The 26,956-nt window shown below is 45.7% G+C and overlaps 1 protein-coding gene across 1 annotated transcript in view; it reads left to right on the forward strand.

Moving 5' to 3' along the window:
* gpr180 (G protein-coupled receptor 180) overlaps positions 1-16,953 on the forward strand; it is a gene marked incomplete at its 5' end in the record, with an annotated part of 26,758 nt that extends 9,805 nt beyond the window's left edge. The window contains 5 exon segments of the mRNA XM_083634319.1: positions 494-543; positions 3,096-3,253; positions 5,948-6,145; positions 13,434-13,511; positions 16,216-16,953. Of these exon segments, the coding sequence (XP_083490445.1) occupies positions 494-543; positions 3,096-3,253; positions 5,948-6,145; positions 13,434-13,511; positions 16,216-16,371 (640 nt within the window). The 3' untranslated portion in view covers positions 16,372-16,953.
* Between the last annotated feature and the right edge of the window lie 10,003 nt (positions 16,954-26,956).

A 26,956-nucleotide genomic window follows, 5' to 3' on the forward strand; every position in this document is an offset into this window, starting at 1 on the left:
GCAGAGATACAGGAAGGCATGCAAACACACACACACACACACACACACACACACACACACCACCACACCTCCCCTCCCTTCCCCTCTCCTGCTCTCTCCTCTTGCTCCTTCCCCACCTCCTATACCCTCCAGCATCTCCCATTCCCTCCCCACCCCATCACTCTCTCACATTCCCCCTGCTATTCTCCCTTCTCCTGCGCTCTCCTCTGCTCTCCCCTCATTCCTATATTTTCTATATTATCAATTGTTCAAATGTTATCTTTATTCTGTATATTCTTGTTACTGTTGTGTCAGCTAGAATTAGCTAGACATACTTTCTGTGAAGCCCTCTGAGACATGCTTGTGAATTAGGGCTATATAAATAAACTTGACTTGACTTGACTTGACTTGACACACACACACACACACACACACACACACACACACACAGAGTCTGTGGATGAAACTCATGTTAATGAAAGATGTGAAATAACTGTGATTTCCTCGGCTGCAGGTATTCCAGGGACGGTGTTGGTTTTCCACTGATGGGCAGCCTAGCAGAGTGTAAGTCCTCACAGTCTGTCTGTCTCTCTCTCACTCTCTATCTCTCTCTCTCTCTCTCTCTCTCTCTCTCTCTCTCTCTCTCTCTCTCTCTCTCTCTCTCTCTCTCTCTCTCTCTCTCTCTCTCTCTCTCTCCCCGTTGATTGGATTGGGGCGGAGCCACATGTGGGATGTCCCAGTTGGACTGTGATTGATAAAGGGGTAATTGCAGCAGGTGTGGGCACTTGTCTCGCAAAATGTGCGTAAAGCCCCTCCAGTGTATTTTGTCATTTTGAAGATATGTCAACATGTGTTGCCCTGCTCTGCTGGTTAACCACAGTGTTGTTCACCAGTCTCTTTTGTGCACAAATAACTTTATTTTGGGGAAATAAGCTGTTGCTGCGGTCAGACATTGTAGTGGTCTGACGACTGACGTATGATATTCAGATAATATGTACAGTGTACAGTATACAGTAAGTAGCTGGCGTTAGCTAGCTGTTAGCTACGTTAGTTACTGTATGTGGTAGGGTTAGGGTTAGCTAGCTGTTAGCTACGTTAGTTACTGTATGTGGTAGCAAAACGCCACTGAATGACCAGTTTTGATTTAACTGTTAACCAGTTCGAGACGAGTCACGCTCCTTCCAAAAAGCCCACCAGCTTTGATATCTCTCTGTCTTGACTAGTTGTTGATATTATAATTATAACAATATTGTGGCTGTAAAATAAAGTTTTTTTTGTTCCGAGATGCGGGCAGACTGTCATGACTGTTGCGGTATTTCCACTCTGGACCAGACAAAGAGTTTAACAAAAAACAGCGCTGCAGTGGAATAATGAGTAGCTTAGGTTCTTATCAATTTAAGTTATTTGGCACAAATGATGACGTGCATTGATACAGCACACACGTTTTCATAGAATCAATAGTTGTACAGGTTGGAAAAACAGACTGCAGGGGGGCCCTTGTACCCTACTAGTCCATCTGATGGATATTTCCTACAGTCGCGTATGGGCCGTTTCGACATTTTTTGATTAAATGGTCTGAAATTAAGGCTAGGTATTTTTTGGGGGGTATTTGACAAAAATCAATCATATCTATCATCTTTCTACCATCCTAAGACCTTGTTTCAAAAGTACACCTCAATTTACTGTTAGTCCATCTGATGGACCCATTGACTTCCATTGAAAACACTCTATTGGTACTCCCAGCAAACTTTTACAAAATTAATTTATTTCATTTGTTTCAGCGGGCATCCTGGACCAAATACCTTGAAATTTGACCTTAATATCTAACCTTGGAGTTGGTAGAAAATTTGGGGGAGTTACATGGTCTCAAAGTCCATTGCATAGTTGTCCCATTGGTTTCAATGTTAATTTTGCACAAAAACAACATTTGTTTTTGACTCCCAGCTAATTTTTCAAAAAATCATTATTTCCTTGATGTTACACATCTCACCTTGACTCAAGCGGTTAAAATTGTAGTTTCTACTGTGTTTGGCTATTTCCCCATATATCCCCCAGTTTTGGCATAGCAATCAATTCCATACAGTTTACATGAAATGTAAAAAAAACTGATTCCTATGCCAAAGATGGGAAAATATTAGAAAACTGAATTTGACAGTCCACACTACTGATTTGAAGCCTTCAGACCAGGATGGATGCTGGACTAAAGCTCGTTTGTGTGTTTTGGGGAAAATGGCTGGTAGTCCAAAACATGCGCTTTTTGGATTTTTGGCTCAAAATATGAAAAAATATTATTTTTACAAAAAATCACAAAAAATACAAAAACCCACTGATGATGTCACAATGTCTGTGAAATCATCAGTAATGTCATCAGTGACATATTATTGACCAAAAATCATCTCATGACATCAGTGATGATGTCATAGGCTAGTGATGTCATAGGTATTGTGACATCATTCCTGCCAATCTTTGACACTAGGCATCTTGCAGTGGTTTTGTAATAAAACACCCAACCTGCCCATAATATCAGACCCAAATCCAGTTTGTCTTTATGGAAAGGGGGGGGGGGAAAAATCTTTTTTTTTTTTTTAACTGTACTTACTGTACACTGGCATTTGAGGGGTTAAAATTTGAATAGGTATGAAATGTTGGTATGAGGTATTAGGGAAGAAGTTACCAATGAATTATAAACAGTCAAAAAAAAAAAAATTAAATTAATATTTATAAATTAGTACAGTATTTCCCTTAAGGTCCATCAGATGGACTAACAGTAAATTGAGGATTATTCGTAATTGGGGTACAAAGGTTAAGCAAGGCTCAGAATGGACTTAAATTATTGGCCTAAGTTGTCTTGTTTATTTTATAACCGTTGTGTAATTAATTTGTTACGTCACTACATTTGCGTGGAATACCTTTGCAAGACGACACTAGATTGTGAAACACAGATTGGATGGAGTAGAGCGAGTCGCTGGACAAGTTAGTCATAGTTTTAGGAGGGATTCTGCGCACATAGTGAGAAATGAGCCCCCTGGACATTTCAGAAAAAAACCATGTGTAAGTGGGCAGGAAATTAACGTTTGTTGTGTTCCCTGTTGTTTCCCTCTGGTGTCCCGGTGCAGTCTGGGACATGGTGTCCCAGGTGTCCATGCTGTACATGTTACTGAGCCTGTGTATGGGCTGGACCCTGAGTCGAGGCAGGAAGCCTCAGTCCAGGCCTCTGCAGTGGGACTCGTCTCCAGCCTCCAGGGCCGTGGCTGTCGGGGTGGTCCTCACACAGGTACGCATTACAGTTAACAGCTTTGGGTGGTCCTCACACAGGTACGCATTACAGTTAATAGCTTTGGGTGGTCCTCACACAGGTACGCATTACAGTTAACAGCTTTGGGTGGTCCTCACACAGGTACGCATTACAGTTAACAGCTTTGGGTGGTCCTCACATAGGTACACAATACAGTGAACAGCTTTGGGTGGTCCTCACACAGGTACGCAATACAGTTAACAGCTTTGGGTGGTCCTCACACAGGTACGCATTACAGTTAACAGCTTTGGGTGGTCCTCACACAGGTACGCATTACAGTTAACAGCTTTCACACAGGTACGCATTACAGTTAACAGCTTTGGCTGGTCCTCACACAGGTACGCAATACAGTTAACAGCTTTGGGTGGTCCTCACACAGGTACGCATTACAGTGAACAGCTTTGGGTGGTCCTCACACAGGTACGCATTACAGTTAACAGCTTTGGCTGGTCCTCACACAGGTACGCATTACAGTTAACAGCTTTGGGTGGTCCTCACACAGGTACGCATTACAGTTAACAGCTTTGGGTGGTCCTCACACAGGTACGCATTACAGTTAACAGCTTTGGGTGGTCCTCACACAGGTACGCAATACAGTTAACAGCTTTGGGTGGTCCTCACACAGGTACGCATTACAGTTAACAGCTTTGGCTGGTCCTCACACAGGTACGCAATACAGTTAACAGCTTTGGGTGGTCAAATGGCTCATCTTGTTCGAAAACCGACATCACAAAGACTACCCCCCAAACAGGCAGGCAGGCTGGGTATAACTTTAGCACTACCTGCTAATGCTTGTGTTTACTTCAGTTGCCAGGAGCTAACCCAAAGCCACGCTGAAGCTGAGCTCACGCTTAACCGGTCACACATGAAGCACTCTCTTCTCCTCAGCGCCTCACTCTGCACGCTTTGACCCCGCCCACAACTTCCATTGACTTCATGCCTGACAGCGTTTCACGCTTGGAAAATAGGACTGAATCCTGAAGCATCGCTTCAGCGTGGCCTGAGCGTGGCTTGAGCAAGGCACGCGTGCGGCTGGTGTGAACGGCCTCGCCTGTTAACAAGGACGCCGAAATGAAACTTGTGGGTTCAGCGTAGGTTGAGCATTGCTTTGGCGTATGGTGTGAACAGTGAACGTGGGCTAAGACACAGGTCCCCTGGCATACGGAAACCTAACAAAACGGAGATGGCTTGGAGAAAAGTCAGTGATGAAGCTGGACTAAGGTTAACGTTACGTTATCCGGTAAATTCTGAAAAAATATGTCGTTATTTTATTCCAGCGATGGCTGTTATATTGGCAATGCCGGCGCTGACGTTATGCCACTAGGCCTGTTTGTTCATAGTAACGTACAACCAGGGAGTTGGAATAAAAAGGACACATATTTCCAGAACTCACTTAGACCCTCGGTGACTTTTTTCCAAGCCACTGTGAGCCACACGACCTCGCGAGCAGACACTAACGTTAGCCACTGAGCCAAACGCTGAAGGACACCGGCCATGTGCCTCCATTCATTGACTCCCCACCCCTTGAAAGTTTTTGAAAACAGACATAAATAGGCATGGGTCATCTTTTTTTTCTTCTAATATATTTCCCCCCCGATTTTTTTATCCCCCATTAGTGCTATTTTTAATTTATTTATCCTGGTTGCTGCTCCACCCTCTGTCGATCTGGGGAGAGCCGAAACTGGCTCCATGCTTCCTCCGAGACATGGGCAGTTAGCCAGCCGCTTCTTTTCACCTGACAGGGGAAGCTTCACCGGTAGGACATAGCACGTGGCAGGATCACGCTATTCCAACCAGTTCCCCTCCCTCCGAACAGGCGCCCCTAATGACCAGAGGAGGCACCACATCAGCAACCAGGATCCAGGATATTGCATGTTTTGGTGAAGGGGGTTCCTATATGAAGGAAACCCCCAGGGGGCACGGGGAGAACATGCAAACTCCACACTGAAAGGCCCTTTTGACGACCCCACCCGGGCGGTGGGCACTCGAGGACATGCGGACGGGCACACGCTCCTTCAGCGCTCACAGCGTCCCAGGTGGGAATCGAACCCAGGACCTGAGGCGACAACACTTACCACCCTGGCATGGGTCATTGAAAGTGCACAGTTGAGAAGTGTTCACACATTCAAGCCTCTCTCTTTTTAATTGTCTTGTGAGCTTCTGCTAGTTTTCATCCCCGGTCGGTGCTCCACCCTCTGCTGATCTGGGGAGAGCCGCAGACTAGCACCACGCTTCCTCCGACACATGCGCAGTTGCCAGCCGCTTCTTCTCACCCGAAAGCGGGGAGCTTCACCGGCAGGACGTAGCACGTGGGAGGATCACGCTATTCCCACCAGTTCCCTTCCACCCCGACCAGGCGCCCCGACCGAGCTAGTGCAGCGACCAGGACACCTGCCCTCATTTGGGGTTCCCACCCGCAGACACAGCAAATCGTGCCTGTATTGGACACCTGACCAAGCCGGAGGTAACACCGGGGGCGCAAACCTGCAACCCTCGTGTTGGTAGGCAGGGAATCTACCGCTACACTACCCGGATGCCCTGGCCCTTGAATTGAAGGGAATTGGGCCTGGAAAGTCCTTGAAAGGTCTTTGAATGTGATGTTTAATTAAGAAGGTGTGTGGACACCCGGAGCTGTTTTAACGAGCAGAGTGAATGGTCGTTGTTTGTTCTCAGGGCGTGTTGCTGCTATGGGAGCAATATTCCGAATCGGAGACGGAGCATCACAGCTTCCACGCCCAGCACAGTCTGCCTGGGCTCCTCCTCATGGCCCTGAGACTCAGCCTGGCCCTGCTGCTGGCCTCTGTCCTTTACCAGATCACCTCCACCGAGAGGAGCTCCCTGAAGAGAGACTTCTACCTCACCTTCGCCAAGGTATTCGCCTCATTATTTGCCCATATAAGGACGCTTCCGCATAACGTCATTTTGTAGTCGTCTTTGCGTTTCAGACCCGGAAGTAGATTACGCCTACCGTAATCATTTTTAGACTTGCCAAAAAGCAGTTTTCAAGCAAAAAAAAATAAAAAAAAAATTAAGTTTTAACACATTCACTGCCACCAGTTTTTTTTTTTACTGTAGGTAGCTTCTGCCAAGGTTTTTTTTTGAGGATTCTGGCTCATCTTTCAAGAGCCGAGGATTATTTTCTGCTAGTATTTTGTGAACACAAAATATCTCAAAAGAACTAATAGAATGTGTGCTTTCTCTGTCTAAAAGAGTTAGTTTGTAGAGTTAGTAGTTATGTAGACATTAGCAGTTGAATACAGCATGGTTTCAGCGTCTGAAAATTTAAGCTGAGATAAATGGCTTTTTGTGAAATTCGATAGAACAGTCACTTTAACCATTTATTTTTGGCATCAGTAAGACGTCAGACATCTAAACAATAGTTTTGAACAGTAATTTCCTCCATAACAGCAGGAAACCCCCCTCTCCTTCAAACTCCTCCCTCCGTGTGTGTTCTCCTCTTCCCTCCGTGGCTGCAGCGGGTGTGTGACAAGCGAGTTGCTGTCTGTGCTGCCTGGCTGCCCCTCGTCGGGCGAGTCTGGATGGGCTCGCTCGTTTCTTGGGGTTTCGGTTGAGAGTAGGGTTGCCAACATTCCATCCCAGCAATACGGGACGGTCGGACACCCCCCCCCCCCCCCCGGGGCTATGATATAAAAAAAAAATACATTCAACTCTAAAAAATGTGTTATGTTATTCCCTTTACAGTGTTTATTTTCTGTTTTCATTACTAGCTGTTATTGCCATTTCCCTTGATAGAGAAACATTTCACATAATATTGAAAGGTTTGCAAATGTGTGATTTGAATCTGGTCTTTCAAATGTGACTTTGAAAATAATCACACACCAAAGAAGATGGCATAACTGCTGAACTGCTAAATTTTATTTAGCCAGGTACAAAGTAGGCTATAAATGGGGTAATAATGCCCATAAATATCCATAAGTAAACAAACATCTGTACGTTTTTTTTTTTTTTCTACAAACGTCTGTAAGTGTCCTTCATGGGGGGAGTCAGTCAGCTTAACCCACGTGTACTTCTCTTCCCAAACTTTACTATATGTACAAAGTCTTTTCTTTTTTGGAGGGCCGGGGCCTGCATCGCCGTCTCCATCGCTTTCATGCCCACGTCGTGCGCTCATTTTTCCACATGAGTGATTGTGGCACACCACACGCTGTCAAATAATATAGCCGCGCCCACCTGAGAGTCTCTCACACACACACACACACACACACACACACCCGCTCTGTGCAGCTGTGCCTGCCCCCTGTCATCAACTGAGCGGCTGCGGCACGCCGGCACCCCCAGGGTCCTAGCGCCCTTCGCGTTATCTCATACAGCACACAAACACACAGGCAAGCAGACAGACAGGTCGCAATATATATGCCTCTTCCCTTAAAAACGGGACAAGTGGCGTCCCGTACGGGACACGTCTCTTTTGACCCAAATACGGGATGTCCCGGCTAATACGGGACTGTTGGCAACCCTAGTTGAGAGCTTTGATGAAGCTTTTGCAATTCTGGTCTTATTTATGCTGCGTGTTTCAAAGTGGGTTGCACCCATAATCTATTATGCAAATTTGCAATCCCCCACCGCCAGCTCCCTACGCGAAAGCAAAAGTGTTTTCGCCAATCCATTTTCATGAGAATGGCTTCCTCACGCGGCTGTTTTTTCTTGGCTTTCTCTCGTCTGGAGAGCACTGTCGCCACTTAGTGGGTCGGTAAAATAGATTATACACATTCAATACCTCCCATATTTTAATAGGAGATGTAAAAGGGGTTGATCGACGTCCCACCGTCAAAAAAAAAAAAAAATTTTTGGACGAGATATCTCGTCCACGGCAGTCAACCGTTGGTTTCTGCTTGACGAGATATCTCGTCCACGGCAGTGAACGTGTTCATATTTTTTCGGATGAGAACGTAACATTCCAAATATGTGACGAGTTTATCAGAATAACGCCTATTTGGAATTTTTTAACGAGCAGCGAGGACTGAGAGCACTGGCTGTGTGACCAGTCGGACTAGCTACTATCTGTCAACCCCTAGAAAACACTGTCAACGTGCTTTTGTAACTAACGTTAAATGCCGACCGGGTACGGCCATCGCCTCCTCACAGCAGTAACGCTATGAACATGTAACTGAAGTTGGCCGCAGTGTAGCTTAATTCTGAATGTTGCCAAACTTCATTCATACTGACGTTTTGTTTTAAAATTGGCCGCCAACTAGCGCTGAACCGGAAGAACAAATACAATTGCGTCTAACACGGAAGAGAAAAGGTGGGCGGGGCTGCATAAGGTGAATACTACTTTACTGTATATGCACGCGGAGCGCTTTTGTAAAAGTGCAATATCAATAGTTTGCGAACACTTTACAATAAGGGTCACTAAAATAAGTATGAACTTCGCGGAAGCAACCGGTTCACGCCTCCGCATTGTCCATTCATTTCTGATAATGGACACCTCGAAGTGCATTAACCCGCTTATACCATGGTCACTTGCCAAAGAAACAAAACAAGACCATTCATTTATATTTCCATGCATTTTGCAATCAAAATCTAGTTTTCCTAACCTTGAATATGAGTTGAGAACCGGCGAGACAAAATAGTCCCCTCGGCTGCTCAAGATTAGGCTATCATTGGATAAAATGGCCGCTTAGTGCCTGCTGCACCTGGCACAATTCTAGAGTCAAGCTAACTAATAATTTGGCCAATTGTATGTAACATACGAAATAAAAGCAAATGGCAATGTCTAAGAATGCAACGCCATGTAACTGGCTCGTTTAAACTCACATTCCAGGGAATTACAGGTCTTATAGACGTAAAAGGCGCGTGCCATGCTCGGAGTAGACTGAAAACCATCTCAAGCTTTCAGTATGTTGGAGTCCAGGTATGTTTTGTACAAGGACCTCTCTCAGTGTGTTGCTGTTAACTGCCCATTTTGTTGTTTTCTTTTTGTTGATCTCCTCCTCTTTGACTTGATTTGTATCAGTGATAAGAGGCAGCGCGCGCTCTCCCAGAGCGCCTGGCTGCTGCTTGCTGCAAGTTGGAAACAGAGGGTTTGACAGCTGAGAGCCCGGCTTCTGTCAGCTGACCAGAACGAAAATCAGATGTCTAAATAGCCGTTATTTTTAATAAACTGAGCACACAGGGGTAATCTAAATAGTTACTGTGACCGACTCATTTTTTTTTCTAAACTTATAAAAGTGCCATATTAACACATTCACTGCCAGACGTTTTTTTTTTACTGTAGTTAGCTTCTGCCAGAGGGTTTTTTTGAGGATTCTGGCTCATCTTTCAAGACCCGAGGATTCTTTTCTGCTAAGATTTTGTGAACACACAATATCTCAAAAGAACTAATAGAATGTGTGCTTTCTCTGTCTAAAAGAGTTAGTTTGTAGAGTTAGTAGTTATGTAAGCATTAGCAGTTGAATACAGCATGGTTTCAGCGTCAGAAAAATTATTCAGAGATAAACGGCTTTTTGTGAAATTCGATAGAACAGTCACTTTAACCATTCATTTTTGGCATCAGTAAGAGTCAGACATCTAAACAATAGTTTTGAACAGTAATTTCCTCCATAACAGCAGGAAACCCCCCTCTGCTTCCAACTCCTCCCTCCGTGTGTGTTCTCCTCCTGCCTCCCTGGCTCTCCAGCGGGCGTGTCACAACGAAGTTGCTGCTGCCTGGCTGCTGCCTGTTTGCGCGGCCGCTGTTTGAGGAAGTCTGGGTGGACTCGCTCGTTTCGTGGAGTTTTGGTTGAGAGCTTTGATGCGATTCTGGTCATATTTATGCTGCGTGTTTCAAAGTGTGCATCCAATCTATTCTTGGAACCCCCCACCGTTGCCACCGCTGTGCATCAGCGCGAAAGTGAAAGCGTTTTCGCCATCAATTTTACAGTATGAGAACGGCTTCCTCGCGCTTTTCCCTCCAGTTTTGGGTCGCCTCTTTCTACTGTGTCGCCACTCAGTGGGTCGGTAAAATAGATTATACACATTCAATACCTCCAATTCTGGTGTAGGAGACGTAAAAGGGTTAGATCAACGTCCCACCGTCAAAAAAAAAAAATCGATTTTTTTGACGACTCAACTCGTCGTTGGCAGTGAACCGCTGGATTGTGTTTGACGACTCAACTCGTCGTTGGCAGTGAACGTGTTAAGCGTTAACGGTGGTATAGAGCTCAAACGGCTCTGTCGTGATCCTGGCGCATTGATATGAACGGTAAACAGACCATTTAGCTAGGTGTACATTATCACTGTACATTATCACAAATGAATGGACACCTTGCAGCCAATCAGAATCGAGTATTCACCCAGACCATGGTATAACAGTTAGCTAATGCATAATACGCATTAGTTAATGCTTAATTAGTCTGACTCACAGGAAGCAGGCTGCGGGGCTAACCTCTGCCTAGTCTGACTCACTGGAAGCAGGCTGCGGGGCTAAGCTCTGCCTAGTCTGACTCACTGGAAGCAGGCTGCGGGGCTAAGCTCTGCCTAGTCTGACTCACTGGAAGCAGGCTGCGGGGCTAAGCTCTGCCTAGTCTGACTCACTGGAAGCAGGCTGCGGGGCTAAGCTCTGCCTAGTCTGACTCACAGGAAGCAGGCTGCGGGGCTAAGCTCTGCCTAGTCTGACTCACTGGAAGCTGGCTGCGGGGCTTAGCTCTGCCTAGTCTGACTCACAGGAAGCAGGCTGCGGGGCTAAGCTCTGCCTAGTCTGACTCACTGGAAGCAGGCTGCGGGGCTAAGCTCTGCCTAGTCTGACTCACTGGAAGCAGGCTGCGGGGCTAAGCTCTGCCTAGTCTGACTCACTGGAAGCAGGCTGCGGGGCTAAGCTCTGCCTAGTCTGACTCACTGGAAGCAGGCTGCGGGGCTAAGCTCTGCCTAGTCTGACTCACTGGAAGCAGGCTGCGGGGCTAAGCTCTGCCTAGTCTGACTCACTGGAAGCAGGCTGCGGGGCTAAGCTCTGCCTAGTCTGACTCACAGGAAGCAGGAGGCGGGGCTAAGCTCTGCACCATTTCAGTCGGAGCGGAAGGGAAATCCCTTTCTGCTCCCTGACAGCCAAAGTCCACATCACTTCCTGCTTTCTGCATGCGCACCAAGAGATTTCATCTGTCATTTATTTTCCCATAGACATTATGTAAAATGCCAGGGCTCAAGACTGGGACCAAAAGGGTCGCATATGCGGCCATTATTTTAGGGTTTGCGGGTAAAAATTTCATGGAGTCGCATAGGAGGAGGAGGAGGCGGGGCATGCGGGGGCTCCCAGCTCACACATGAATGATACACACACAGTCTGTCTCTCTCTGACGGTCCTGGAGAGAAGTAACGTTAAACATGTTAAAGTGTGCTTCTACACTTCAGTAGAATCCATGTGGACGACGCACGTTGCTTGAGACACGAGGAGCGATCTGTAAACACACACTGAGCGAACGTGCAAAGAAGTTGAACGTGAAAGTAAAAAGTGCACGTGGAGAAATGCATTTTCCGAATGCCTCGTTCATCAGGTAACGTGTACGCTCAGCCTACAGCCCGCATACGCAGTTAACTCAATTATCTCAACATGGGTTCATGTTTCACTATAAATCATAAATTCATTCTGAAATGGTCAGAGCAAAGCACATCTGAGCTCTCATTCAGAAATTCATTTTCAGAGCAGGGGGCGGGGGGAGGGGGGATGGGATAGTGATGGTAAGGGCTGCAGGCAAAGTCTGTCTTCCATCATTTCTCTTAATGAATCGTGATATTGGCAGTGGTAGGTGTGTTTAATTCCTAAATAATGCTAGTTTAATGAAGTCCATAGAAAATACATAAAAAGAGACACAAGACAAATGTACAAGACAGTGCTCCCTAGGCCTGGATGTGTACTGTATATCGGGAACCATCATAGGGTTAGACAACGCCACTATGATGCTGCACTAGCCATTTAAATAAAGTCATTTCTGTTGGGAATTTGTTACGTTTATTTATTTTTAATCAAGTGCTGTTATCTTGTTATCATCGTGCAACTGTGCGCCATTGGCTCATACTACATCACAGTTGCTTGAGTGACATCACTGATGACAGACACCGCCACCTGATGACTGATGACATCACAACTGCACGAGTGACATCACAGTTGGGCAATTCACAGTTGGGCAAAACTGTGTCCCCGTGCAACTGCGCTATCGTGCAACTGTGCGCCAGGTTTCTAGGGCGGAGACTCTGATGATGTCACAATGTTCCATCACGTTTTGTGTCACGAACGTGACGAAAATCGTGACTAACAGACACCGCCTGCCCACCTAGGCAATTTTAGAGGGAAAAAAAATAGTTATGATATCACTGATGATGTCATTCAGGTCTATTTGATTTATCACATCACTGATGATGTCACAATTGATTTATGACATCACTGATGATGTCGCAATGGGTAAGGAGAGAAAGAGTTATGACATCACTGATGATGTCACTCATGTCTATTTTGATTTATGACATCACTGTTGATGTCACAATTGATTTATGATATCACTGATTATGTCACAATGAAAATGTGACCACAATCATCACTAACAGACAGCGCCCGCAAATTGTGACTAACAGACACCGCCCGCCCACCTAGGCAATTTTAATGATGATAATGATGATTCTTCTCATTTTGATGTTTTATGTACGTCAAGCGATATTCAATTCAGAAAATATTGTGATATATTCACAAAATACCACAATATTTATGAAAGTTTTGGCCGATACAATATATAACCGATATTAACATTGCTGTTATGGCCGATAACCGATATTTACCAATGTCGATACGATCTCTAAAAACAATTTTCTATGATAATCAAATTGTGTAGATACTGAAAAACATGTCAACACTGTTAATCTGAAAAAGTAATATTTCTTTATTTCCAAAACATTTTTCATTTATCATTCATAAATCTATGATAAATCATAGATTTATGGGCTTTTGGTATGGACATTTTGCCCGATACCGATAACCGATATTAACATTGCTGTTATCTTGCTCATTGGATCGATATGTTAAAAAATGTCTAACATCAGCCGATACCAATCAGATTGCCGATATATCGTGTATCCCTAGTACCTGATGATCATAGGTCATATACAGTAAGTTGTTATTGAATATGTCCTATTGTGTAACTATTGTACAATTGTGTACCTTATGTTTGTGCAGGGATGTTTCCTGTGGTTCCTCTGTCATCCCATACTCGTCCTCCTCTCCATCATCTTCAATGAGCACCAGAAGGAGAAGGTGCCAACACACACAAACCACACTTTAACCAAGCCACAGTCCACTTATGAGCTAGCTTAAAGTCGAGCTGAACCCAAAAATGACTTTTCTTTTCTTTTAGTTCAAATACCTGGGTATGCAGTGCACGTATTTAATAATGTATGCCAAAAAAATCACAAAAATCTAATTTATTTAGTTTTTCACACTTTTTCACATCAAAAGTTCATTTTTCAAGATTTCATTGATAACAGCAATCTACAGTTTGCTGACGTCACCTAGTACTATCAAATTTCTACCCCATTTCAACCAATCATATCACGACATGCAGCTGTCAATCAAATCTTCATTTCAGGATAATTTTCTCTTCCAAATGAAATAGAAAATGGCGCCTAGTGCCTGTCATCTGGCAGAATTCCTATCCCATAAACTAAACTTGGCCAATTGTTAAACATGAACAAAAAACTAAAACTAAAATCTCTAAGAATGCAAAGAAATGTAACTGGCTCGTTAAAACGCGCATTCCAGGAATATCGTAATTTACAGAAATAGCGTGAATGGCGCACTCTTGAGAGCGTGGTAGTCAGGGGTCGCCCCTCGGAGATTCCAGGCGGGCGGGCAGCACCCATGCATCGGATTGTCCGCTCGCTCCGCACGAAGCAGCTGGCTGCCTGGTACTCTGCGGATCCCACTCGCGTAGCATGACAACAGGCTGAATCCCACTCAATTTGTGGGTGTAACACACCATGATTGACCAATGCCAAAGCCAGTCGACAGAATTGTCAAATCAAATCATCGACACCGTATATGGTCCGCCTCTCAATTCGTTTTCAGTCTCCGACGCTCGCGCTAGTGCATTCCGTTCCGGTTCACGTCGACTTTAAAGGCTGAAATATACTTCCGCGTCCGCCTCGACTTGGAGCCTTACCAGCGGCAGCTGATCCTCTATACTCAACCGTCAGCTTGAAGAGGGGTTGCAGGGAAGTCCCAAGCAAAATGAGTAAATTGTGTGATTTCACTAGGATTTCAATGACTAGAAGTTAGCCCAAGGAGAGAATGTAGTCAGTGCATATACTTGGTAATAGCTTTCGCTCTCTCCTCCCATCTATATTATATTATACTCGCGCTGTTCGTGTCAGCTGCGTCGAGTCACATCTCCGAGGATCTGCACGCAGGCTGCGCCGGCAGGCTCGCCAACCACGGCGCACCCCTCGGCGCATTCGCCGCTGAGTATATCTAGGCCTTAAGTTGTATAAGCTGTGTTGTGCAATTTAACACTGGACAAGAGCTAGCTCAAAAGTTTCAGTTCACACAGATTAAAATGAACTAGGTCATAGTTCACAGTTTGGGATTTTTAACTAAGTTCACAGTCCCAAAATATGAGCAGTACACATTCATTTCTTCAGTTTTGTTTTGTTTGTTTGTTTGTTTGTTTTTGAGCTGCTCCGAGCAATAGAATGACCAATATTGCAGACGATCGTTGCCACTGTTTTTAAACAAAGTCGCAGCTCGTTGAGGTTAATTGGCTCTCCACTCTCTCACCCACCAGAGCTGTGGACTTTTGTTCCGAAACCTCAGGCAGAGAAATTTGGCATTGACATTTAGTGCACGAGCGTCAAGTCAGCCAGAATGTAAAAGTATGTCTTCTGCTTTAGGGTTTTCAAAATAAAACCCTTATTGTAACATAAACCTTAATATTAATTTTGAGTAAGGCTTTACAGCCACAGTTTCACTCCATATGTAATCTTAACACCACAAGTATTTTGATACAAGGGGTTTGCTGTTTTGTTCGTTGAAATACCTTTTTTTCTCCAAAGATGAGAATTTGAATGCCTTTATTCTGAAAGTAAATTGCGGTATGTCCATTGCTAGTCTGGGTAACTGTCACTGCCGTGAGTTGACAGCCCAAGACACACCTCGTAGCACATTACCACACACACCGATGTGTGTGTCTGCGTGGAGCTGCCCGAGCCCCGCCCATGTTCGACAGAGCAAAGAAGAGAAGCAGAGAGACAGGAGCAGCGCATTGAAATGACGGCAAAACCATATTTCTTTCTTTTGTAAATTACCCCACACAATGGGCAATAATCGAGGTCAGCAAAGTGCGAGTACACAGCACCGCCTGCTATTGGTCCGTGATCGGAGAGCTGTGCGATCAGTGGACATGCGACCTGTCAATCACGCTCCAAAAAATAGTCTGCTTTATTTGACTCTAATTTTGACTCTAAATGGGGCCATAATTGACTAAATGAACATCATGCTGTGTTGAAGAAGACTTGAAACTAGTGATTGAGCGATAGGAAAGTGTTTACTGAGGTCATCAATCAATCACTTCCATACAATCAGACTTCTTTTTGCAGCCACTGGAGTCGCCCCCTGCAGGCAATTTGTAATGTGGGATCGTATTGAGATTTTTTTATTCGCTGTTTTTTTATTGATCTTTTATCCCTATCTGAAACTATAATCGCAAAAAAAAACATATTATGCAACTGAACTTCTTACATCTGCCCTTGACAAATACCCCCCTATTACAAAAAAATACAATAAAACTAATACTGAAACTAATGAAAACTAAACTAAAGCTAAACAAAAAATTACAATAAAAATGTAACTCTGGAAACTAACTGAAACGACACTGAATTGAAACCAAAAATGTAAAAACGAATACAAATAAAAACAAATGACAAATAGCAAACTATAGTAAGTCTGTGGTCTCTCTCCACTCCAGGTGGTGACGATGGGCGTGATCCTCTGCCAGGCCATCTCCATGGTCATCCTCTACCAGCTCTTCCTGTCTCGCTCGCTCTACTGGGAGGTCTCGTCTCTCTCCTCCGTCTCTCTGCCCCTCACCATGTCCCGGGCTAACCAGAGGGGGCGCTACTGAGCACGCTCACTGGGATTCCTCACCTTACCAAGGGGGAAGGGTAGGCAAGGGAGACCACATTCGCTGCAACACCAGGGGGCGTGCCCTCTCTTTACCGCCCCGCCTGTGGAGGGCGGGGAACTAGCATGAGCACCAAGAAGAAGCAGTACGCTTCCAAACATAGGAAGTTCTGCTGTTAACTGTGCCCATTGGGAATAATAACGGGCACTAGTGAAGAGAGAGGGAGCATCGTTTACTGTTACCCCCAATAAGCATCGTCCCTCATACTATATGCCCAGGGAACCATGGCAAGGCTGACAGAGCAACACGGGGAACGTATTTCCTGCAACACCCTACCTCTTGATACTGTGTGTGTGATTTATGGAGGGGAACATCACTACATGATGGCCTCTCTCCACTTCTTATGGAGAGCCAAAGTGGAACGTCACTTCCTGCTTCAGCACTGTACCAGAGATTTTCATCCGAACATTTATTTTCCCGTAGACATTTCGTAAAATGCTTATCAAAATAGTTGTACTTGTTCAAGCCAAACGGTTCAGATATATTTAGAAACGGGAGAGATCGCATAACATTTCACTCTTACAAAACGTTAGAAAATGCGGGTTTAAAGAAAAAAAAAATCAATGTTGTTTTTTTAAGTTTTGGTCAGAGTGAAATGTTCTATGGTCTCTCCCGGTTCTAAATATATCTGAACCGTTTGGTTTGACCAAGTAAAACTATTTTTATAGGCATTTTACGAAATGTCTATGGGAAAATCAATTGCGGATGAAAATCTCTGGTACAGTGCTGAAGCAGGAAGTGACGTTCACTTTGCCTCTCTATTGGAAGGCAAGATTTGAAGGTGTTGCACGGCAGTAGGAAACATATTGAATGCAGCGGCACAGGGGACATTGGATGCAAGATTGTTCTCAGTATGTAACTTCTCAGTATGTTCTCAGTAAGTACGAAACAAAAAGGCCACAGACAGAACGGCACAAGTTTACTTGCTACCCTCGAAGTTTTGAGGATGCATCTGCTGACGAAAACGAACGGGACGTCCCAAGATGCATTGCGACAACGACACACCATGTCCAAACTGGCTAGGACAAATGAACACGTGTAGTGTATCATCCAGAGGTGGTTGAAACAGCCGGGGGGGCAAATGAACACCTGCCCATCTCAAACTGTAAAGACGTTCTCTGTTCTTATGCTGCGTCCCACACAACTCGGAGGTCAAGTTCCTACTTGTAAACTCGGGGTGGGATTCTCTCTCCACGGAGAATCAGTTGTCTGACGTCACACTCACCTGGAACGCTTGGAGGTCAGAAATTGGACATTTCAACTGGGTAATTCCGACCTCTGGGTTGTCTGGAACGCGGCAGTACATCTCGTTAGAAGTTAGCTGAAAGTCGGCATGAACATTCTCTACACAAGAACACAAATATCAACTTGGCCTTCTGGGCTCGTGCAGACAGTGGAGTCACAGGATGTTGTCTTTCTGCCTGCCATCGAGGACCCCGCTGAGCGCGGGGAAACACTTGACTGCATTGCCGGAAAATGCACTCTTTTATCTACTCGGCCTCCATGCCGATGGAAGTCCTGCAGTCCTGCAGTTTCACGGCAAAACAATGTTGCAGCATTCTCCTAAAGAATTGAAGCGCACGGTGAACAGCTTTCAAACGTTAACAAATAGAAAGAGTGAGACGGAATCCAAGTCCCCAGAAGTCAGGTTTTCACTTTCAGTGCATACAGTGAAGAAGATGTCAGCTGAAAACAGCGTGTACGTAAATGACATCTTTTCATGGTGTCAACTTGACATCTCGGGGCTTCTGAAGACTTGGATTATGCCAGCAGAGCAGTATGTAGGCAAGTAGACAAGTAAACGGATAGAACTCATTTAGCGAAACTCTGAAACCTGGCTATCTGTCTTAGCTTTTCACTTGATGTTTGGGAGATGCAGGATGCAATTGAATGCACCCCCACTAGGGGTCTGCACACGCCTGGAAATGAAAGTACCATTCTGTAGTTTGGTTTTTGTATTTGGGGAAACTGCGCCCCCACCTAAATGCTAGACTTCCTGTTTGTACCTTCAGATATCGCTTGTACTCTACTGTGCTTACCTTTCTGCAGTGTTTATGTAACTGGTTCGCTGGAAGAAATGGCTCCAAATATCCCCAAATGTCCTTGTCTCGGCTTGTTTCAGTGAGAGAAGTAGCTAATCGCACTGCTAATCAAGCTAGCAAGTGTAACAACACGTTGCAATTCCTATACGTACTTCACAATAAAAGCACCCTGTTAGTTTGTCAGCTGAAAACCTTTAATTTGAAGGAGCTGTGCTGGAAATGGAGTTAAAAGTTCCGGGCAACTTGACACTGTCAAGCCGCGCTGGGACGCAGAGATCATAAATGCATAATGCAGGCCTTCAGACTAGGCGGTGTGGGAATGACAGTCGACATTCCCCCCCATACTCGCTGTACCATCAAAATTATTAAAAAGCTGTTTTCAAGTCTGAAATGTACCTACATTTGCTAGAAAGATGAACATTTTAGCTTTTCTAACAGCTAAAATGTATGTATTATATATATGCATGTGTATATATATATACTGTATATATGTGTGTATGTATGTAGTATATATATATATATATATATCCACATGTGCATAAAATAGCCTTGCAAGATCATGAACATTTGGATGACTCAATAATTTACAAAAATAGATGTGTGTGTGTGTGTGTGTGTGTGTGTGTGTGTGTGTGTGTGTGTGTGTGTGTGTGTGTGTGTGTGTGTGTGTGTGTGTGTGTGTGTACAGCAGAGATAGGGGGATTGTCAGAGAGAGCTCAGTGTTCGTATGGCAGTGGGGAATAAACTGTTTTTAAAGTAAGGTGGTTTGGGTGTGCAGTGACCTGTAGCGCCTCCCAGAGGCCAACAACTGAAAAACAGGATGCTGGCACCACCATCGGGAGCAATTTGAGGTTTAGTACAAGTACAAGTACACTTCGACGGAGGAGCCGGGGATCGAACCACCGACCTTCTGATTGGTGGACTGGAGGAGCCGGGGATCGAACCACCGACCTTCTGATTGGTGGATTGGAGGAGACGGGGATCGAACCGCTGACCTTCTCATTTGTGGACTGGATGAGCCGGGGATCGAACCGCCGACCTTCTCATTTGTGGACTGGATGAGCCGGGGATCGAACCGCTGACCTTCTCATTTGTGGACTGGAGGAGCCGGGGATCGAACCGCCGACCTTCTCATTTGTGGACTGGATGAGCCGGGGATCGAACCGCCGACCTTCTCATTTGTGGACTGGAGGAGCCGGGGATCGAACCGCTGACCTTCTCATTTGTGGACTGGATGAGCCGGGGATCGAACCGCCGACCTTTTCATTTGTGGACTGGAGGAGCCGGGGATCGAACCGCCAACCTTCTGATTAGTGGACTCTGCCTCCTGAGCAACAGCCGCCCCCAATAAATATTGTAAACATTAACGTGTTTACTTCTGTGTATTTTGATCACATTACACACAAGGTTAAGGATTTCCACTGTAGTATTGATCAAGTCTGCAATAAATAGCCCTATAATCAATCAAACTGCATCATAGAGGTAGAAATCACTGTCCACATCTGTTTTTTAACATCTACAAACAAACTGATACATCTGATATTACAATGTAGCAAAGGACAGAGTGTTCGGCTACGCCCACTCGTTAATCTTTAGGATAGCGGTCTGCTAGCTTCGTGGAGCTGGCTCTTTGTGTAGAAATAGCGACAAGCAGGAGATGTGATGCAGAGCAGCAGTCCATAGAACTGATGTTTAGCGCTGATACAGTGGCATCATACAGTAACGGAGAGTAACGTTACATGATAAACATTCAGAGCATTGATAGAAACGTCTTAACAGGAATGTAAAAAATAATCTGACTGTTCTGAATGCTTGGCTATTAACGTTCCCTCTGTTGCCTGTAACAGTGAAACTACCCTTTATTCCATAATTATAGGATAGCTCATACAAAGACCTACAGAAGCAAGTATGGTAAACACTGCCACCATGTGGGTGTAAGCCGTAACTACATAGTCATGGCTCTGATGAATAAAAAAAAATCCTTATAGTATAATAGAGTTTTAAGCCTGGACAACCAAGCCAGCCAGCCACCTACTGAATCGTTTGAGACCATAAAACATTTCACTTTGAGTTTTTATTTGTATTTTTTGTTTTTTGCTCCAAGTAAAAATCCCATTGACTTTTAGACCTGGGAACCAGAACTAGCATGATGACTAGCTGAGTTGGCCTAAAAAAATACGTTGTCCATGAGGCTCTCCTCATTGAGTGGTATTCAGTTGAAGTATCTTGATCATTGATCTTGATTCATATTTTTAATTCAACTGGTGTGGTATTTTCCGACAGATCATTCACTACCCTCAACGCGAGACTCATGTAACGCAGTGGACAGTGGTCGCAGTGCATGGGGAGTTGGATACAGCCGTTTGGATTCAGTATATTAGGTACAGTTAGTACACACACTAAAGTTCACATATCAAAAATGTGTAAAGAAATATCGTCACGAACAGGATTCGAACCTGTGCGGGGAAACCCCATTGGATTTCGAGTCCAACGCCTTAACCTCTCGGCCACCGTGACTACGCATGTCTAGTGAGTCACGAGGTGCATATAACATGCACTCTGGCATCTACATTTTGGAGCTTATTAGACGATAAGGAGGCTGTTATTCTGACATGTTGTTTGGTACACATGACTGTATACGCCATAGACGGTGTATACGCTACCTATCCTCAAAGCTACATCACATAATCCGTGTAGCAAACAGTCAAGCTAGCCTCCACTTGGAAAAACACGGTCAAACTAGTTCATTTCCGGTTTAGTGATTTTGCCTTCAGAATAAAAGTGCGATAAAGTTCGGTTTTTATAATAAAAATTAAAGTAGTAATCTAACTATGAGACCCAACATAATGAACATAAGAACACTGTGAGCAACCTCTAGTTTAATGTTTGAAGGAAAATATACCAGGAGAACAAAATGACCAGATCAGATTAGTTTGCAGTTAGGCTAGCGTAACCGTGTCCTGCAACGGACACCTGGACGCCTGTTTCGTCACGTCCGGGTCAGAGGTCTCTCGACGTGGTTTCCGGTACTTTAGCAGGCATTTCAGATGCTGGATCGCCGCTTTGTGAAAGTGTTAGGATGACGTCATCATTCCTACTTTGACGTCGTCATTCCTACTATGATGTCATCGATCACTGATGATGTCATGATTCATAAGTGTCTCAATCATGCCTTCCGATGGCCTCGCTGGTGATGTCATAACACAGGTGATGTCATAACACAGGTGATGTCATATTCGGGTCTATAAGGGCCTGCTCCTGCAGGTCTTGGCCAGTGATTCATAAACTCACATCAAGGATCACAGCAACCTCTGCAACCTGCAACTTCTGCAACCAGCAACTTCTGCAATCTCTGCGACCGTTCCCAAACCTCGAACTGTGCAGCCCCAGCCATCAAGTTCCACAACACCCCAGCTTCTCAAGACCTACCAAGTTTCCCGTGGCCCTCAACTACCCGCGAATAGATCCACATGTCTAACTCCGATCCTGACAGTATGAATCACTCAGAAATGGATTTAGCGGATAGATTTCCACCGATCAAGGAGGAAGACCCTTGGTGGGTGCGAGACCTGTCTCCAGGTCTCGCACAGGGGTTTGCAACAATACTTGAGCTGATTGCCCAGCAGGAAAAAGCAATCCAGGCTCTGGCTTCCGAAGCCGCTGATCGGCACGCCCTCTTGATTGGCCGGCTAGATCGTCTCGACGGGCTAGGCCCCCAGGGTGCCATTCCGCAGCCTTCTGCCCCTCCTGCCCCAGCTTCCGAGCGCACCGTCGTTCCGGAGGTTTCCAGACCTACTACCCCCCCGGCCACAGCGGCCGTTGCTTCTAGCTCTGCCTCTCGGCCGCCTCCAGCTGCTAAGGGCATATTCTGGGGGGGAGTTCGCGTCATCCCAGAGCAGGGGCAGCCACATTCGAGTCCCAACAGCCATCTGTACCGTGATCTGACCGGCAGGGTTCGCATCACACCAGAGGAGAGGCAGCGCCGTTTGGACACCCGGAGCTGCCTGTACTGTGGTCGAGCCGGGCATTACCTCTCCTCCTGCTCCCGGCGTCCAGTAAGTGGTCCCACCGCTCGCCGGCCCGTGGTACTCTCAGTGGATCAAGACTCTACGTGTCCAGCCAAGAAATCTGTACGATTGGGTAGCGTTCCCTGCAGGACCCAGGAGTGGCAGTGTGTCTCCAAGAGGGTTAAGGAGTTGGAGAGGACTGTCGATCGTCTCATTGGGAAGTTCAATCGCGGCCTGCAGATCGGCTCCGTTCCCCCGCAGGGGGCCTCCGAGTCTGCTGGCCCTGAGGCACAACCTGTGGACCTTCCCCTCGCCGAGTCTGAACCCGCACCTGAGGCACAACCTGTGGACCTTCCCCTCGCCGAGTCTGAACCCGTACCCCAGCAGCAGCCAATTCCTGTCCTTGACCCACACGTAGGTTCCAGCTTGATGCTGGGAGGTCCCCGTAGTGTCGTCAGCCCTCGGTCAAGAGCAAGAAGAAATAAGAGGCGTTTAAAGGAGGAGACGGTGGGTGACCTTCCCAAACTACAGGTCGGGAGGGCAGACCTCGCTGAGTCAGATCCCCCTGTGGCTCTGCCTTCGGAGACGGCGGCATTTGACCCTTTTGATGGTCCCCAGCCTCCCATGTTTGGATCTTGCCCCGGGGGATGGCCGGCCCCAGAGGATCCACCGGACCCGGTAGAAGTTCTGTCTACATATCGGTCTATCTATGGCTTCGATATCCAGTATTAGGGAGGAGCACCTCCACTGTCCTACACCCCCTTTGGGGTCTGACCACCTGCATCTAACCACCTGCTGAAGAGCACCTCACTCCCTCACACCCCCTTTGGGGCCTAACCACCTGCGTCTAACCACCTGCGGAAGAGCACCTCCACCAGATGCCATCCTTGATGGCCTCATTGGACGCCAGGTGGCGTCCGTTGAGGGGAGGGTACTGTTAGGATGACGTCATCATTCCTACTTTGACGTCGTCATTCCTACTATGATGTCATCGATCACTGATGATGTCATGATTCATAAGTGTCTCAATCATGCCTTCCGATGGCCTCGCTGGTGATGTCATAACACAGGTGATGTCATAACACAGGTGATGTCATATTCGGGTCTATAAGGGCCTGCTCCTGCAGGTCTTGGCCAGTGATTCATAAACTCACATCAAGGATCACAGCAACCTCTGCAACCTGCAACTTCTGCAACCAGCAACTTCTGCAATCTCTGCGACCGTTCCCAAACCTCGAACTGTGCAGCCCCAGCCATCAAGTTCCACAACACCCCAGCTTCTCAAGACCTACCAAGTTTCCCGTGGCCCTCAACTACCCGCGAATAGATCCACATGTCTAACTCCGATCCTGACAGAAAGTGGAACTAATTTATGGTTACATGCTGCCACTCCGACGTGCTGCCACTCCGACGTTCTGCCACTCCGAAATATCGGCACTCAGAAAGGGGGTCTATATTCCCCGTTTTTCACTAACCTCTCCCAGCCCCCACGCCAAACCTAACCTCCCCCCATGCCTAAACCTAACCTCCCCCAGACCCTAACCCAAAACCTAACCTCTCCCACCCCCACGCCTAAACCTAAGGTCGGCATTGCGGCTTCTAAGGTGAACGACCGCCAGTCCGAATAATGGAAGTTAACGTTCGGAGTGGCAGCATGTCAGAAAGGCAAAGGAACCCCCTAATTTATACATCTATATGTGTCAATATGTGGAATTTCATATGAATATGTGCATGGTAACATGTCAAATTACTTTAGGAAAGTGACTTTGATGACAGAAAGCCATAAGACGTGCTTGGGCGACGAGAGTTACTGATCGTTAAAGTTGCTAGCTTGCTAGCTAGCTAACGCTAGTTTTGTCTAAAACACAACAAGGCCAGCATGTGGCAATAATGCAGCAAAATGGGACTCAGCGACCACTACAAGCCACTCTTTGTTGACTATTACTGGCTTGCTAACCACTGGCTTGCTAGTCTCGCTAGCCAGCCTCTCTTCCTTTCCGTCAGAGAGAGAGGCTGGCTAGCTAACCAGCAGAGCCGCAGAGTGAGCTGTCCGTAACAGGACAAGAGCAGCTTTCAGTTAAGACGCCAGCGGTAGCGTCCGTTCCCCGACTCTGGTAAATCAAAGACACAACTAAAAGAAATTATTTCAACGGTATGTTGCTAGAAAGAAGTTCGACTTAACGTTTTCGCCGTTAAACTACACGGAAACATGACATGATCATTGTAGCAGTGTTTGAAGCACAATTTTAACAGGAGTTTTGTAAAAATATTGTCCGTTGCAGGACACGCTTCCGTTACTGATTACAAATTACATTACCAAATTTTTTGCAATCTGGGAATCGTTAAACGGCAACAACGACGTTATGATTTTCACGTTTTTATAACGTTTAGATTAATATCTAAACTGTGCTTATTAGAGTAACTATAAACAATATTTCATTTCCAATGACTTGCTTGCTTGCTCCATCAAACACAGGCATGGAATGAGTTGAGTTGTAACAGACTATGGGGAAAGATACATCAGACATATGGGAAATGTTTGTGTGGCTATATTATGTCCAAAGTAATCTACTCTATATTTTTTGGTTTTGAGTATCTAAGTTTTAGTTTAGTTTTATAGTTTCACCTATAACAATACTGATTCCTAGTGGTAGGGAGGGACGCCAACATGACAACAATCAATACACTTGTATTTGCGTTAAAAAAAAATCAGTGTTGTTATGTTTAGTACTGTACTTATGTCTATTTAATAAGTAAACGTTGAGTTCTCACTGGGCACGTTTATTCAATGCTGCAACATCATTACGCCTAAAACCCCTAGACCGGGTCATAACATGTGGCTTTATAAGTAAATCCCCAACCCATGCGAGCGCGAGCTCGAAAAATTGGGCCGATTCGAAATTGTGGGCCTGTCTGACACATGGCAGGTAGCTTTTTTGGTCCCAGTCCAGCCCTGCTTGGGCATGGTACATAAACATAATTTAAGTCTCAAAACACATGGTCCCCATATGAAGCCAACACCAGTTGTCTTGATTTCTATGACATTGTGACATCACAACGTCCGCGTCTCTCTGTCCGTCTCTCTGTCCTTCACGTATCTCGAGAACCGTTGGTCGGATCGACTTCAAACCTGCAGAGTGCGCCAATGGGGACCTGACAGAGTGCAGTGCACTGTTTTGTGCAATTTCGCTGTGATATATGTTCAATATTAATACATTTCTGTTCAATTATGCCCCTCCCGCCTCAACAACGAAACGAGCGCTCCCTAGCCACAGCTCTCTGAAGGTGGGTGGAGCCGCGACCAGGACACAACACTCTTCTCTGTCCTGTACACGTGATTTCTAACCCCACATAGGATAAGCAATAACCACGCCCTGTTGCGCCGGGATTGGCCAGGAGCAACACTGGAGGGCACGCAGCCCAGCGATTTCATGAACCAACTGAATAGCTCTTGAGAACGGACAGCGATTTCGAGAGCGGACATTGAAATGAATTATGGTCACCTACCTTCCTTAGCATAGTAATAATAATAAGCATAATAATTCTACACAATGTACACAATCTACAAAAACATGCAATAATATAAACGGTGTTGTGTTCACGTAGCTCATATAATATAATGTATCATATCGTTAATTTCAAGCTCAATTCTTACCCAGAGAAAAGGTACAGCACTGAAAATGTAACAAGCAATAGTTTTTTAAACATCTTTATTTTAAAAGATGAAAAACCCCAGGTGCTTTAGTCCCAAGCTTCAATGCTCCTGGCCAATCCCAGCGCCACAGGGCGTGGTTATTGCTTATCCTATGTGGGGTTAGAAATCACGCGTCCTGTACACTGAATGGCTACCCCGCCGGCGTTGCACCAAACAGAAGAAGAAGAAGGAATGGCTGTAGTAGGTATATCCACAGACAGACACAGACAGTTAAACCAAACAGAAGAAGAAGAAGGAATGTCTGTAGTAGGGATATCCACAGACAGACACAAACAGTTAAACCAAACAGAAGAAGAAGAAGGAATGTCTGTAGTAGGGATATCCACAGACAGACACAGACAGTTACACCAAACAGAAGAAGAAGAAGGAATGTCTGTAGTAGGGATATCCACAGACAGACACAGACAGGGAGTAAAAGCTTGCGTCCTTTTGTCGACCACAACAAAGATCTTGACAGAGTTTTTTCCCCCTTGCTCAACCCTGCCGCCGCACCGCTCGCACCACTGTCTCTCTCACTCTCTCTCTCTCTCACGCACGCACGCACGCACGCACGCACGCACGCACACACACACGCACACACACACACGCACACGACATAGCCTAATCATCCTCATGGTCCATGTTTTGATTTTGATTTGTAATTCTATTTTCTTTTCAGAACTGGTCCGCGGGCCGGTGTGACTTGATTGGCGGGCCGGATTTGGCCCCCGGTCCACCAGTTGAATATGCCTGGGCTAGATAGATAGATAGAGATAGATAGA

This window comes from Poromitra crassiceps (assembly GCF_964638095.1).
Source record: "Poromitra crassiceps genome assembly, chromosome: 3".
Taxonomy (NCBI): Eukaryota; Metazoa; Chordata; class Actinopteri; order Beryciformes; family Melamphaidae; genus Poromitra; species Poromitra crassiceps.